This window comes from Ochotona curzoniae, unplaced genomic scaffold (assembly GCF_017591425.1).
Source record: "Ochotona curzoniae isolate NIBS_2020 unplaced genomic scaffold, NIBS_Ocur_1.0 scaffold_3208, whole genome shotgun sequence".
Lineage (NCBI taxonomy): Eukaryota > Metazoa > Chordata > Mammalia > Lagomorpha > Ochotonidae > Ochotona > Ochotona curzoniae.
Genome location: NW_024467106.1, coordinates 19,342,527 through 19,358,573, shown reverse-complemented (window position 1 = coordinate 19,358,573; position 16,047 = coordinate 19,342,527). Strand labels below are relative to the sequence as shown.

Sequence of the window (16,047 nt, the reverse complement as noted above, 5' to 3'; positions counted from 1 at the left end):
AGTATATCCTTACCGATTGCTAACTTGATCCTAGAAAATCCAAAGCATGCTAAAATCTGCAATGAAACGGGATTTCTGCATTTTCCCTTTGTGAGACAGATTTTTTTCAAGTGTCTTAATGCTACTAGTTGATAACAAAGCTTTATAATGATTAATGTATTTCTTCTGAACTTTGTGGCAAATAAAAACTAACTCTGCTTTTCCTTACTAAATGCTATTTGGTTTAGAACTGAACTTGTTCATTAATCCATTTTGTCACTCCTAATTGCTTATTATTCATATTTGTATTCGTGTGCCAGATGGTCCTTTTATTTGTAGGTTAAGTTATCATTAGTGCTAAGCACACTTTTCGTAAGAATATTCATTTGAGTTTTATCATTTAATCAGATTTTCAATTCTCTTAGCAATGTGCTTGGTAGAATAGAAGCAAAATAATAATAATAATAATAAAATAGCCCCATGAGTGGGGTTTCTCCCTTTTCCTCCTCCTTTACCCCAGATACAGGGAAAAAAAAGTGGAAATAATAGTCTTACCCACTTTCCTGTAGTCCTTGAACCTTTGTGCCCTAATTAACTATGTAAAGTTTGTAAAAAAAAAAAAAGTAAACATCTAAAAAAAATAGCCCCAAACATAACATGAGCCGTCAAAGAGAAAGAAAAAATATCCTTCAAAAGGGCAGAGCAGACAAAAATTACACTAAGATGTAATAGGAATAAAATATCAATATTAAAAATAAATTGCTTCTTGGCCTCCTAAAATAGCTAATATGTTGTCATAACATCTCTAGCTTTTGGCATAGGAAGGGTCAAGTAAATCTATATGTGAAAATTAGTTGAAATTACATTCCAAAGACACACAGTAGTCATCGGCATTTATTTCTCAGGAGTGGCCAATTAATATTTAATGTATTAGCTACAGTTCCCAACTTAAAAAGGTTCAATGTAATGGGTTTTTAACTTTGCAATGTGGCAAAAGCAATAAACATTTAGCAGAAATCATGCTTTGTATTTTGAATTTGGACTGTTTTCTGGTTAGCAACAGAAAGGATATCCGCCTCTCTTAGGAGGCTGGCAGTGGGAATGGCAGCTGTCAACCAGTTAGTTCTTCCACGAAGACAGTCCTAATTGATGCTCTGGTATGCCATATTTTCAACTAGCTGTGGGTTTATCAGGATTTAACTCACCAGTAAATCAAGAGGCATCTGTATTTATATGCATAATTGCAATAACATAAAATATAATGACATGTATTTACAAACATAAATAATATAGTATCATGTTTGCATTAATCAAATAACTCTACACATATTTAAACATACATCTATGTTTGCACATATTACTATCTAGTATGTAATACAGTACAAAGCACACACACATAAATACAGTACTAAAGTGAAAAAAGGGAAAATTTACATATCCAAATATGTTTAAACCAAATTAAAAATAGAATACTTGCAATGACTAGGGAAATGTCTTCCCACTTGTAGTGTTTACTGTTTCTATCAACGGCAACAACTCTGGAGTTGAAGTGGTGTTTGCCTTAAAGTGTGTTTCCTGACTACAGTTAATAGTGTTGTGTACTGAAAACATCCAGAGGCCCACAGAGTTCAGGTGCATTGGCCAAACACTTCCTTCCTTTCTTTCTTTATTTCTTTCCTTCTTTCTTTCTTTCCTTCTTTCTTCCTTTTCTTCCTTCTTTCTTTCTTTCTTTCTTTCTTTCTTTCTTTCTTTCTTTCTTTCTTTCTTTCTTTCTTTCTTTCTCTCTCTCTCTCTCTCTCTCTCTTTCTCTCTCTCTTTCTTTCTTTCTTTCTTTCTTTCTTTCTTTCTTTCTTTCTTTCTTTCTTTCTTTCTTTCTCTCTTTCTTTCTCTCTTTCTCTCTCTCTTTCTCTCTCTCTCTCTCTCTCTCACACACACACACACACACACACAATGTGAAATAATGGATACGTTAATCAAGTAAGCATTTCACTATGTAGATCGAAACTTCATGTTCTGCACCCTAATTGAATACAAAACAAACAACACAAGTGTTAGAAGTCATTGGTTCTCATTCTGAATTAACTTGATCCTGGAGGGCACACGTCAGAAGTAACATCATCCGATCCAGCAAAAGCCTTTCCTTCCTGTGGGACAAGTTCATGCAACAACAAATGATTTCGAGGCTTAGTCTTCAGGTAAAAATAATTCTTTTTAGATAAAAGTTTAAATTATTGACCTTATACGTACAAACTTAAAAATACTTAATAGCTTAAGAATTGATAAAAAAGAAAATGTATAGCCATATGTCTAACATAGTAATATGTTTACATACAGTTGCTATATTAATAATAATTTAAGTTCACGATGCTAAAGAAACAGGAAAGTGATCTATCAGTAAAACATGCAATCAATTATCTAGAACATCTATAAAATAAATCAATGGAAAATAAGTACAAAATATGACTGGCGTTAGTTTGGAATTCATACATACAAGTACTTAAGTTCAATGTAAAGTAGTGTTTATCTAGCAGGATAGGAGAGAGAATACTGAGTTTTGTTATTCTCAGTTCTCATGACAAGGAGAATGTGGTTAAAATTCTGCTTAAGAATATTAGGAGAAATGGGGGTGGTTACCAGAACTTTAGACGCTTTCTGGAAAATTTTAACTGCTTAATTACAATAATTTGATGTTAGGCAAACCTCAAGGCTTATTCAGAAAGCGAAAAGACAAGAATTGAAAATATGAACTTGTTTCACTGGAACTATTCCAGTTTCTTCTGTGGTTGCAGGAAGCAGGGGTATGGAGAAAAATTTTTATTGAAGCTTACAAAATTATTTTATTAACTCCTCAGTGGAACATAAGGTTGATTAATGCCGGCGACCTAATTCCTTATGTCCAATAGACTTTTCAGTTTCTGTGGTCCAGCTACACTGAGTGAGCTTAAGCAGATGGGGTATTTGAAAATCTACCATCCATCTTCTCGCCTAGGACACTGAACTAATGAGGAACACATCCCACAATGCAGTGCCGGCCACACTCCTCACCACCACCATACTGCAAAGCCCCATACAGTTATTTTGTACAAATCTTAATATCATTTAATAAGAGAATGCCTTTTTAATATTGGGATTGCCATAGATCTTAGTTTTTATAAAAAAAATAAAAGTACAGAAAGCAGGGAGGATACTCAGCTAAATTATAATCGTATCTCAACCAAATATGCTCGGTTTGGCATCAGAAATGTAATATGGGTAGACCATGATCTTTTAATTTTTAAGCCAGTTCTGCTGTCTTTGCAAAATTAATGCAATTCCCTTGGAGTTTACAGTTGTATTTTGGCCTTTAGTGCCAATTCTAGTTTTGCTATCAATTTTTGTTTTCGCTTATATCTTCAGCAGCAGTGTTCCAGGAAGCCATATTTAATATAATAAAGAATAAAAGTAATATACTATATTACTGCATATTATATTATAATGATACAATAATATAATATAATATAATAAAGAATAAAAATTCCAACCTTCATGTAAGCATTTACAATTAAGCCAATGGTTCTCAATGTGTAGGATCAGCAGAAACTGAAAACTAGTTAAAAAGATAAATTCTTAGAGCCCTCACAAGACCTTACAGAATCAAAATACTAGGCATGGAGTCCTACAATCTATTCTAACGTGTCATCCATGCTCACTATTGAGAAGTCATTAGCACATCTCAAACTGCTATTTTGCAATCACCTGGAGGAACTAAAGACAACCCAGAATGCCCCATCCCTGCCACAAACAATGAAGCAGAATCTCTGAGAGTGGAGACCGGCTCCAATGCTTTACCAATACTGCTGTAAATGTGAAGATGATGTGTGCAGCTAGAATAACAAATCACTTGTGGAAATCTCCAGCTCATGGGGAATGAAAGGTTATCATTTATGGAATAATATAATGAATTTCCAGGGACCCCAGAAAGGATCTCATAAGTGAAGAAACTCTGTTCCTTGTTTAGGTGCTTTTCTACCATTCCACGAAGCCTTGTGTTTGTTTTCATTCTTTGACACCTGAGAACAAGCCCACACTTCATTTTGTACTCCTAATAACAGTAGGGCAGTGTTTATACCACTGGGAATTATACTTCACTGTTGACTGGTTGAACAGGAACTCTCCTTGAACAATGATTTGCATTCTTTGTTTACAGTGTGCCGATAATTATCCTGAAGTTACTTCTCCATACATAGAACCTAGCAGGTGTAAGAAAATATCAGTGTATACTGGTTTAATAACCTCCACAAGAAGAAATGTCCACAGCTCCTCTCTTCACAGTCGATGTGCTTTCTGGACATAAGAGGCAGCTCCGGGAACCAATTTCTGGTTGATAAGTGCCCAGCGGACATGATTCACAAGTCTCCAGCCCATTCGACGAATAGGTGCCTTGTTTACACTGAGCTAAAAAGGTAAACGTTGCACAGTTAGTCAAAGTGTTATGAAGCTACTCAAGATTAACTGGGCAGAATAGGGCTTTTTGCATTTGAATTTGACATGGAACAAGAGGCATAAATAAATCCCGTTAAACCAATATACAAAGCACTGAGCCTCATGCATTTGCCTCCAACTAAAGTTTAGGCTTGTTTCCAGTAACTTCTGTAACTACTTATCACAGTATCGGACACTCAGAATGTGGTCAGTTAATCATGATAGATTTCATAAAGAACAAGCTGTAAACAGGGGAACTTATCCATGTGGAAGTGCTCAACTTCCACACGGTCCCCTGGATGAAAAAAACAAAGTGCTATCCAGTGCTAAGCCTTGTACCCACTTACAGCACTTTCACAGCTCCAAATAAAAGAATGGCTTTGCCACTTCCTCCTCCTGTAAGCATAATTTCTTTGAGGACTGATAGGGAGCACATATCTATTAATCAAAATTTTAAAAAGGAAAAAAGAGGTTTTATTCTATGTAGAGATCCCCTTTTTAATAGCAACTCAGAGATACATCAGAATAAAAGCAATACAAAATGTGCAAGACTCAAATTAAAAAAAATACTTTAAATCACAACCAAAGCATACCAAAAAAAGTTATCAACTCTCAGACTCAAGAGTTACATTCTGGCCATTTATCCCATGGGAGACCTGGCACATATTGAAAATATGTACTATGAGATGCCCAATTAAGCATGACCTATACTTGCAGATAGGAAAAACATTTGTTAATGAAGAACAGTCAACAAAATAGGTACTTTAATTTGTCAAAAAGAAAGCAACAGAAATAAGAGTAGTGACAGCTCGGGCACAGAGAAATGTATGCAGTTTTTGTAAAATTCCTAACATTTGCTTGTAGTCGAGCAGGACCAGGGCAAGAAGCCCTGACTCCCAAGATATTGACTGCTCTTGTCCTGTAAATGACACCTATTTCAGCATTGCTAATATTTTCAGTGCATTTCCAATCATCTGGCTCTGCCCTGGAGTGCCTGTTTCTCATTAAGCACCCACACCTGCTTTTGTAATATTAGTAAAGAGCAGCAGTTTTTGAAATTCCTTATTTTTACTCTTTGATAACATTTAGCAAGTATTTCTACCAGGTTTCTCTCTAAGAATCATCATAGAAATATTTTTAAAAGAGAGCATATTTTGTTAGTAAGAATAGGTGCCTGTGCATTTCCAAATAACTGTACAATTAGTTGGTCTTAGCACACCAAACACTAGTCTAACAAGAAGGAATCCATTGGCTGTTAAGTATCAGGGAATGTCTTTTCACTAATTAATGTGAGATTCCAGAAAAAAATTCAGGTTAGTCGGTGAGTGTAGATTGGAGTTTGATTTAGACAGAACCAAGAAATATTTCCACAAGACAAATGAAATTTTCAAAAGTGAGAGAAACATAAAGGCAATCCTTTATAATTAAAAGAAATAATAAATCAAGTTTACTTCTGTTCTACTTTCAATTCATCCTATTGGCCATGGTGAGTTCAGACTGAGATTGGGTTCAGAACAACCAGCTGCAAAAAGTACTTGGCTATATGGAAATGTTTTTACCAGAAGGAAATTAAGAAATTGCAGATGCATGAGGTCTGTCTGACCTCTGCCTCATGTGACTACACTAACCAGAAAGTCAAATCCTTTCCTCTGAAAATGCAGGGACATTGGGCAGTATCAGCACAAACAGGCCATGCTCAATTCTCCCTTCCCTCCCACTTATCACCATCTGATCTACCCCCTTTGTCCAATCATATCTCTCCATGGCTATCCACGGGTATCATCAGGCTTCGTGCAAAAATACACATGGTTCTTTGTTTCTTTGGGACTTCATTTCTGAAGGCTCTCCTGCTCTGTAAAATATATGTTATGCCTTTAAACTCAGGCAGCCTCCGGTCCAAATATCAAGTAAAATTCTACCTTTACACTCCAAGATGCTTCTGGAATGGAGATACTCAGTATGTGTCCCAGTGGGACAAAGCTTGCACTCAAGCTGTCCTTCTTCATCTTGGTAGGATCCCTTCTGGCAGCTTTCACAGACAGTATGCTTCAGGGAATAATAGGTCCCCAAAGGGCAATTGACTGCAGATGACATGACAGGGAACACAGAGCGAGGTTAGGGACAGCCATGGAACAGAGTGATTCTTTTACCCACAACACGATCCTAACACAGCACGCTTCCAGGTAGCACTGCTTATGTGTTACTCTGGGTTTCTTTTATTCATGAAGTAAACTACCACTATAGTTGATTTAATCATTTTCTGGGAAAATTCAAATTCTGTTCATCAAACTTGAGGAATATGTGATGGTAGCATTAAGCACGTATGGAGTAAAATTAAGACAAACCAAATCATCACTGAAAACTACAGTTAACAAAGGAAAAAATTCTGGAAGAAAAGGATAAAACAATGAATATTTAGGCTTTGCAGTCTTAAAAAAATTTCCTTAGCTGCTTCTCTGAATACCTCCCCCTATATACTGGCTGGCTGTCACTGTGGTATCTTGGACATTCAAACAGGCACAGGAGGTGGGGCTAACACAGGGTGTGAAATGGAGCCTTGTCTGCTTGCAAAAACTGTTGCCCACTGAATGCCAGTCTGAGCTGACTGACACTGATTAGCCTGTTCTAGAAACTTGCTTCCCTAGAGATCTGGCCTCTTAATGTGCTTGGTAGATTTAGAATGCCTCAAAAATTCAAAAGTAAAAATGAGACATTGAATTCATTAAAAAAGGCACACAGAAGAAAGACATTTGCATGGAAAGCTTAGGTGACGCTGACACTAACATGTGTAATAATTACTCGGGGAATTTAAGCAGATTTGCAGAACTGCACTCCCAAACCTGTGAGATATATTAGCCATGGGATGAGGTCTGAGTGGTGATGCATTTTACATGATGCTAGTGCAGGTGCTCTGATAATCACACTGAAAGATGAGAAACAAGTCAAGACAATGCCTACTGCTACACCCAAGGTGGGAAGGAAACAAGAGCATGTGCCAAATGACAGTTTTAATGTATTTTTGATGGGCAGACTTTGTCACTTGGGGAAACCCTACTGGGATCTGGGAGCAATGACAAGGACCAGGGAAGACTGTTTCCTGGATGGCCGTCGGAGACGAACACGAATGTGCCACTGAGATCAGCTGCATGCTCAGAGGTAGGTGATGAAAGCCTCTTCTACAAGTGACAACTTTTTAAAGAAACCCTGTTGGGACTGTTCCTGAGGAACTAATTCCATTGTGCCAGTCTAGAACAGATGTTAACAATGTAAGAGCTGTGGGAGGGTGAATGGGAAATGACTGCTTCCTGAACGTAGGATCTCTTTTGGGAATGATCACAATTTTGGAGACAGAGATGATGTTCACACAACATTGTGAATTCACTCAACACATTGCGTTGTGCACTTTAAAATGCTGAAGCTGATATACGTGAATTTTTATCTTTAAGTAATTAAGACTTGGTGTTGGGTAGGAATCTTTGCTACTCCAATCACTGTTTTAATGGGTAAGAGAAATTGGGCAAGTGCTTAGCATTTCTGATGCCAAGGTCCTCACTTGGAAAGTGTGGTTAATGATTGTGGTAGCTCAGAGAAGTGCAACACAGAATTAAATGCTGGGTGTTCCACTGGCCCACAGAAGGGAAATTAGTTCTTGGAACCACTGTCGAAGGCTATTCTGTCTAAAGATCTCCAAATGGAAGCAGTAGTTAAGCTCCTCACAATAGTTTTGCTTTTTTTTTTTCAAAATCCTGATCTGTAGTGGCTGTAGGCTCGTGAGACAAAAGAGTTATGTTAACAATCACACAATAACAGAAATGTCTGTTTCCTTGTCCCTTCGTAATTGTGAAATAGATCATTTTAATCTAGCATACACGACCTGTTTGTGACATACAGTTAATCTTACCACACATACGTCCTCGAAGCACCGAGCCTGGTCTACAGAACAAGAAAGCCTTTTCTGTTTCTAAAGAATTGCTTTCTGCCACAAGCATTTCAGAAGCAAGCTGGAAGGAGTACATAGGTTCTTTATTGAGGGTCCTTTTCAGCCGGTTGGTGATGGTCTCCAGTGTTTTAATGAGTCGTTGCTGATTTTCCAATTCAAGGGTATCATTTCTTTCATCCGGTAATGGCACACTAGCTGAGATAAAAACAAAACACAGTAAAACAGCACACACACACACACACACACACACACACACACACACACACTCAGTCACACGCCCCCACACGCCCCTGATGTGTCACAAAGTCATCTGTAGCTACATTTTACCAAAAAGAAATGACATATGAAAAATCTTTCAGGGGAAGTTTATTCAAATTCACTGAGTACATGGATAATATTCATAACATCCTTTTTTAAAATCATTTTTTCACAGTTGCTTGGTTTACTATCACTTTGTGTGGGAGGTATGTTCTTCCTTATAGCATCACATGGCTATGAATTCTTTTCTTTTAAAAGCCTGCCTTAGGGCCCGGCGCAGTGGCGCAAGTGGTTAAGGTCCTTGCCTTGCACGCCCGGGATCCCATATGGGCGCCGGTTCTATCCCGGCAGCCCCGCTTCCCTTCCAGCTCCCTGCCTGTGGCCCGGGAAAGCAGTTAAGGACAGCCCAAAGCTTTGGGACCCTGCACCCGTGTGGGAGACCCAGAAGAGGCTCCTGGCTTCGGATCAGCATAGCATCGGCCATTGCGCTCACTTGGGGAGTGAATCATCGGACAGAATATCTTCCTCTCTGTCTCTCCTCTCTGTATATCCGCCTTTCCAATAAAAAAAAAAAAAAAGCCTGCCTTAATCCATCATGCCAAGATGAGAACAAATTGGATTCTTGGTGCTGTGGGAGCTATAAAATACATTTGTGACATTAAAAATCAAGAAGTGAGGAGGTGTTTAACTTAGCAGTGTCCCATTTCACAATCCTTGGGTGTGAGTACTGGCTCTGGATTCCCCTTTCCAGTCTCCTGCCAGTGGAGACCCCGAGAGGCAGTGGTGATGGCTCAAATAGTTGGACCCTAGCACTACTGTGAGATCTGAATTGAGTTCCTGGGTTCTGGTTGCAGGCATTTAGGAAATGAAGGAGCAGATGGAATCAATATCTCTTTTTCTCTCTCTCCCCCTTCTTCCCTACCCCCCATTTCTCCCTCTCTCCTTATCCAATAAATTTTTAAAATTGACAAAACTTATTGGTTGTGTTCTTTCAACCAATAAAGGGCCTCAGCTCCAGGGCCCTTTCCTATTAGAGATGGTTTGAGAAATGGGTTTTCAACCAAGTATTTCACTTAGAAATTTTTTTTTTAAAGTTTCTCCTTACCTGTGATGTTGAAAATAAACTTAATTTTGTGATCAGATGATGGGGCATTTCTTTTAATTCGTGATGATCTTGCTTTGTCATTACTTGTGGGTGTTTCTTGTACAGTGTCCAAGAAGTCATTATAAGAGTAACTCAGTCTGTTGGCTGCACCCCAACCACCAGGTCCTAGCAGTTGGGGCAGAAAAATAAAAGGTCAAGACAGTTGCATCTTCATCAACACTTCAAATTGCACTTGACCATTCCGTAAATTGAGTATAATGTACCATATCTACATTTTGGTCTACAATCTTGTATTACAATTTTTTGCACAAAAGCTATTTAGATACAGCATCCTAACCAATTATTTCCCTTCATGGCTTAATCCATTAAAAGCTATTGTCTGTACAGTTTTAGGTTATTCAAGATGTCTACATTGTGTTTTAAAGGTGGAGGCCAAAGGTGGTTTCCAAGGTGTCAGGAACTTAAGATGTTTATGTGCCATGTGGGATTCCTCCAATCACCTTGATACTATTGTGATGTAACTGTTTAGCTTCAGATTACGGTTTCTCTGCATATGATAAATGGTTATATAATCTTGTCAGGTCACTTTTCTTTTTTTGAACCTCAGTTTCTTAATTTATAAATTGAGACAATGAGTCTCACCTCTAGGATTTCCTGCTAACTAAATGAGACTATTTATGTAAATCATGTAGCTCAGCATTTGTTTCATTATAAATCCCCAGTAAATGACATTCAAGTTGTTCTAGCATATTGTTGTTTAATCATTTGCTTTAAAAATCAACTATACAAATGTGACTTTGCTATCTGAAGTATATTGCTTTCTAAATTTTTTGGCTTTTAAGTTGGGATCAATGTTTTTGTCTTTTAAGTCATACATTTTCTACAAGTATTATGAAATTATGTTAAAAAACCATGAGCAAACAGACCATAGAAGGTCTCCCCAAGAGGCCACTGAACTTATCTGGACAATAAGACGCTGAACTTTATGCTAGGCATGTGTTTGCAAGCAATGAATCTCAACTGAACTTGAACTATGGTTATGCAACAAGGTGGAGGAATCCACAATGGGGGAAGGGGTATGGGAGGGGTGGGGGGAATCCCCAGCGCCTATAAAACTGTACTACATAATACAATGTAAGCAACAATAAAAAAAAAAAAAAGAATTGTGTACAATTCTACTGGTTAGAGGAAATATCTTAATATTTTAGGTAATTTGTTTTTGTATGAACATATATACCCATATTCATGTATAAATACATGACAAAAACAAAATAACACATGTTTAAAAAAATGAAATTATTCATATATATTTTGGTTAATCTCTACTCAACTTTCTCAAAGATATTTTATGGGATTTCTGTGTGTATTGTTATTTCTGTGTATAATATATTTTAGATAGCTTAGAAATTTTAGATCATCCTTGTACATATTTTATCAAAAGTATCAATGAGAAGACACACAAAATTTGAAAAATGTCTGTATTAAAAATGTACATATCTGAAATGATAAAGCATAGTGCATTTTTACACATTGGCATTTTATCTTTGAAATACTCTTTGAAGAGGAATTTCTGCATCTGAGCATATTAATATATTTTATTCTTGAGATACATATTGTCACATGCCCTCCAACTTCTTTGCAGATAATATGCAAATATAGCTTTTCCCTGTAACTTTCCCAACATTGCTTGTTATGATTCTTGTTTGTATATGATAATCTGAAAGATCAAAAGTGGCATCATACCTTAGTTTTAATTGAAATTATGTTATTAGTTTAAGAGCAATTCAACTAGCATTTTTATTAGCCCTCTGTTTTCCACATTATAAATTGTTTTGGTGTTGTTATATGTTTTTAAAAAGTTTTATTTATTTGAAGGGCAGAGTAATAGAGATGAAGAAAGATATAGAAAGAGAATCTTCCATTGTTGGTTAACTCTCCAAATGCCCACACAAAGAGTTGGGCTAAATCAAAGCCAGAAGCCAGGAACTCTATCCTGATATCCCACACTGTGTCAGGAACTCAAGTACTCGGACAATCACCTGTTGCCTCCCGGCACAACAGTAGAAAGTTGGATGGGAAATGGAGATGGGTTGGATTCTGGGCACGCCCACAGAAGATGTGGGCATCCCAAGCAACAGCTTAACACACTGAACTGCATTGCCCACCCATGTTGTTATAAATAATGTACTGATCTTGGACTCTTTACTGGAAAACATTTGAGGAGCAACGAGTACAGGAAAACTGCCATTTGATTCCTTGTTAGTTGACAAATACTGCCAACTCAAAGGATTAAGATGATAAGCGACTCCCTCTGTGTGTAACTTTGTGACCTTGGAACCTACTCTATCCTTCAGGAGGGGAAACCTGGGTCATTAAAAACAGAAGAGGCTTGATTGTTTAAGATGTGCCAGTGCTAACCCCACTGCCAATCTCACTTCATTTCTTCCTTTCTAAAATCTCAATTTCCAAACAGTATACTGAAGAATGTTACATAATAGTTAAAATTTTAAAACATCCAAGATCAACCAAAAGGGAATTCTTTATATAAATTATAGCAAACTGATTGATGAATTAGTAATGTGACCATTACAACTATATTGGAATATGGTATTTAATGAATAAAATGGTCTTTGGTCTGGAGTGATGGCTCAGTGACTAAGTCCTCACCTTGCACATACCAGGATCCCATATGGGCACCAGTTCTAATCCTGGCTGCTCCACTTCCCATCCAGCTCCCTGCGTGTGACCTGGGAAAGCAGGGTGGAACTTTGCACCCACTTGGAAAACCTGGGGGACGCTCCTGGCTCCTGGCTTTAGATAGACTCTGCTCCAGCCATTGAGGTCACTTGGGGAGTGAACCAGTGAACAGAAAATCTTTCTCTTTGTATCTCCTCTCTGTAAATCTATCTTTGCAGTAAAATTTATAAATAAGTCTTTAAAAATGAATAAAATTGTCTTAATATGATGTCATCTAAAATTTCATGTCTACAAAATGGCATACAAATGTACAGTATACAAATATATATATATACACGTGTGTGTGTATGTATAACAACAAAATTGTGCCTGGGGTTGTAGATGATCTGGATTTCATTCTTTGTTTTTGATCATTTGTAGCTTTGTTTTTAGTAAATATGCAAAAATGACATTTTAAGTATTTGAGAGTTCTAAAACAGTAATCAATATTAGTTCATGCTGTCATTATTTCCAATGGGATTTATGTCAGTAAGAATGCCTTCTGTAGTGGAAATTAACACATATTACTCAGATAACCTTGTAAACACTTGTACTTAATAGTTACAATGGCTTTATAATATCAGTACCTTTGTACACCCATTTTATAGGTGAGGAAGCTAAGGCGTAGAAGAGACTGATAACATCAAAAGCACACATGGATTTGATTGTGGAGTTCATGTGTTTCATCACTACAACAATCTGTTGTAGCTCATATTTTAAAAATACTACTCTGGAAGTCCTGCATGTTTTATAAGAATGTAATAAAAATAAGAAGTGTCATTGCTAAACAAGATGATGATTTTGCTAATGCAAATACTCAAAGGAGAAATTGAAACTTCCTAGAAATATTTGGGCATTAAGTTTGATGGCAAGATATACTGCAACAAATCCATACACACATATACACCTAAAAGTCACATAGTTTACTTAACAATAACATCGTTACAACATTAAAATTCCACTGAAGGTATATTTGATTTGAAGACATTGAATTTTAACCTTTCAGTAGAGAAGCTGAGTTTCTTCATGTGTAACTAGTTTAAATTGATGACCTAATTGTGATATCAATTGACTACCATGTAAAAATTGTTGTCCATATTTTTAAATTAATATTTTCTAAAAAAATATATCAGTATATGCATTTTACTATCAAAATATGGTTTTACTATTATCATACTAAATAATTTATGATTTTGAAATATTTATTGGTACCCAATATACTTATAATCACCATTAAACATGTAAAATATAGCTATTCCCAAATAGTTCATGAGTTAGTACAAATAAGTTTTTCTACATTTCTCCAGTCTTCTGTAATCATTTTATTTTGTGAACCATGTGACCCTAAATAACTTGATTACCAATTGCAAAGCCATTTTCATAGTCATAATTATATTCCAAGCAGTATTTTTTGGTAAGATCCTCCAGTCTGCAGTCAATGTCATCAGCATCATTACAAAATGATGGGACCTGCGGATAACAAAGCGAAGAGGATGAAATGGAATCACGTGACTGTGATCTGGACTTGCCCTTTGCTTCCCTGGTCTCAGGTAGGAAGGAGAGTCTCAGGGCTCTGCAAGTTTCTGAGAAAGGTCCTGATCCTCCCCACCTCCTCCCATCACTCCTCTTCCAGCCTGTTACCCCCAGGATCCATCTCGCATATTTCATATCTTTTTCTCACCACTAGAAACCCAGGGTTGTTGGGCCATCCCAGTCTCTGCATATTCATTCACCCCCGCCCCCAGATTTTTTTCTTTATACCATTTCTGTGACCTTATCTTTTACCCCAACGAATTTTTTAAAAAATATATTTTTATTATTTTCCATGATACATTTTTGTAGACACAGGGATTCCTCCCTAGCTGTATCCTCTCCTTCCCCCGTTTTCTTTTTCCTCAATTTCCCCCATGCTATTACAGCAGTGTAGTCCTTTAGGATATGTTTGCAAGTGCAACATTCTGCTATTTATCCTGGAATTGTAGATACAGACAAAGAAGGCAGATCCAGTCTCACATTGCTGAGATACATTGAACTATCACGTATAAGCCTCATGCTGTGAAAGGGCCTCTGAGGTCTCTGTGTTCCCCTATAGAATGCCTGCTCCTTTGCATCCTTCTTCAAATTGTTTGCCTGGAGAACCCTGAGCCCTGGTTAAAGGAAACATTTTGTTACTACATGCATGTACCTGAATAGTTAATCAAGGCTTCTGGGAAACAACCCTCCTTATTGCCTATTCTATATATCTTCAGTAAAGTCATTCACGATCTCTTGTTAAATCGATTTGTACGCATTCTCCCTTCTAAAATCTCTTGGCTCCTCCCTGTCTTTACTCTCAGCTGTCTTCTTTCGTTGTTAAAATAGAGGTCAGAAATAATTGTTTCTGTCACTACAGATGTATCCACTATCTGCATCTGTGCTGCTGTATACACTGTATACACTGCCTCCTTGATGCCTCCCTTGCCCACAGCTTACATCACTCTCTCAGCAAACTCCACTAAATTTGCTTTCAAAATATGCCCCAAGTCCATCTACTTTAAACCACCTCTACTCCTGCTCAAGCCACCATTATCTCCTGTCAGACTTTCCCGCATGGTCTTACTCTCCCTACTAACCTCTGCCTTCTTTTCACTCATTGAGGTAATTAGTAAGTTGGTTCCCTTATAATTTTTAGATGTCAGACTACAAGGCAAAGCCTTGAGTTTCATAGCATTTTGTTATTTGGCTTGCTATGCATTTTCCTTATAATTTGTTTATTATTCTAAAGTTTTATGAACATAAAGCTTTGGCTATTTTATTCCCATGGAATTCCCTAATGTTTACCATGGGACATAGATCCAAATAATTATTAAATGAGTGAATAAAGAACAGTATATTCTGATCCCTTATGCCATCTCTATTTTGCTATAATTTAGCCTGTGACAGACAGGCTAAAAAATTTATGTGTGTGAGTCTACACACATAAAAATCACTCTTGGGGGGCTTTATTTTATTTGTCTGAAAGGCAGAGTAAGAGACAGAGAAGGAAATGTGGTTATAGAGAAATATCTTCGATTCACTAGTTTACTCCCTAAATGGCAGCAATGGGCAGGTCTAGACTAGATTAAAGCCGGGAGCCTGGAGATTATTCCACATTGCCCTTGTTGGTGCAGGGGCCCAGGGACTTGAGTCATCTTCTTTTGTTTTCCCACGTGCATTTGCAGGGAGCTGCATCAGAAGTGGAGCAGTCAGGACTTGACCTGGCACCCATATAGCTTGCCGGCATTGCAGACAATGGCTTTACCCACTATACTACAGAGCCAGTCCCGCAAAAATCAGTTACCTATAATTTTCTGTGTGATTAAAAAAAATTTGCTTGTTTAGCAAGCATTAGTTGATGGCCTTCCATACTGGAAGTGAAAGTAGAATGACAAATAGTATGTTTCATGAAAATCTTACATTTGGTCCAGGCATTGAAGAACTTATTTAGAAGTGAAATATTTTCACTTTCAAGAAAAATACACATGTAGGAATGTACAGGGACTACTCAGGCAAACATGAATTGCTCAAGATGTAAGATGGGATGAAACTA

The 16,047-nt window shown here is 37.2% G+C and overlaps 1 protein-coding gene across 1 annotated transcript in view; it reads right to left on the bottom strand.

The window, feature by feature from the left end:
- The window catches only part of SVEP1 (sushi, von Willebrand factor type A, EGF and pentraxin domain containing 1), a 161,053-nt gene that overhangs the window by 59,599 nt on the left and 85,407 nt on the right, over nt 1–16,047 (bottom strand). The window contains exons 14-18 of the mRNA XM_040963410.1: nt 13,841–13,949; nt 9,744–9,908; nt 8,342–8,575; nt 6,360–6,521; nt 4,252–4,413 (exon numbers count right to left, since the gene is read on the bottom strand). Coding sequence (XP_040819344.1) covers nt 4,252–4,413; nt 6,360–6,521; nt 8,342–8,575; nt 9,744–9,908; nt 13,841–13,949 — 832 coding nt within the window. The remainder of the gene's footprint in view (nt 1–4,251; nt 4,414–6,359; nt 6,522–8,341; nt 8,576–9,743; nt 9,909–13,840; nt 13,950–16,047) is intronic.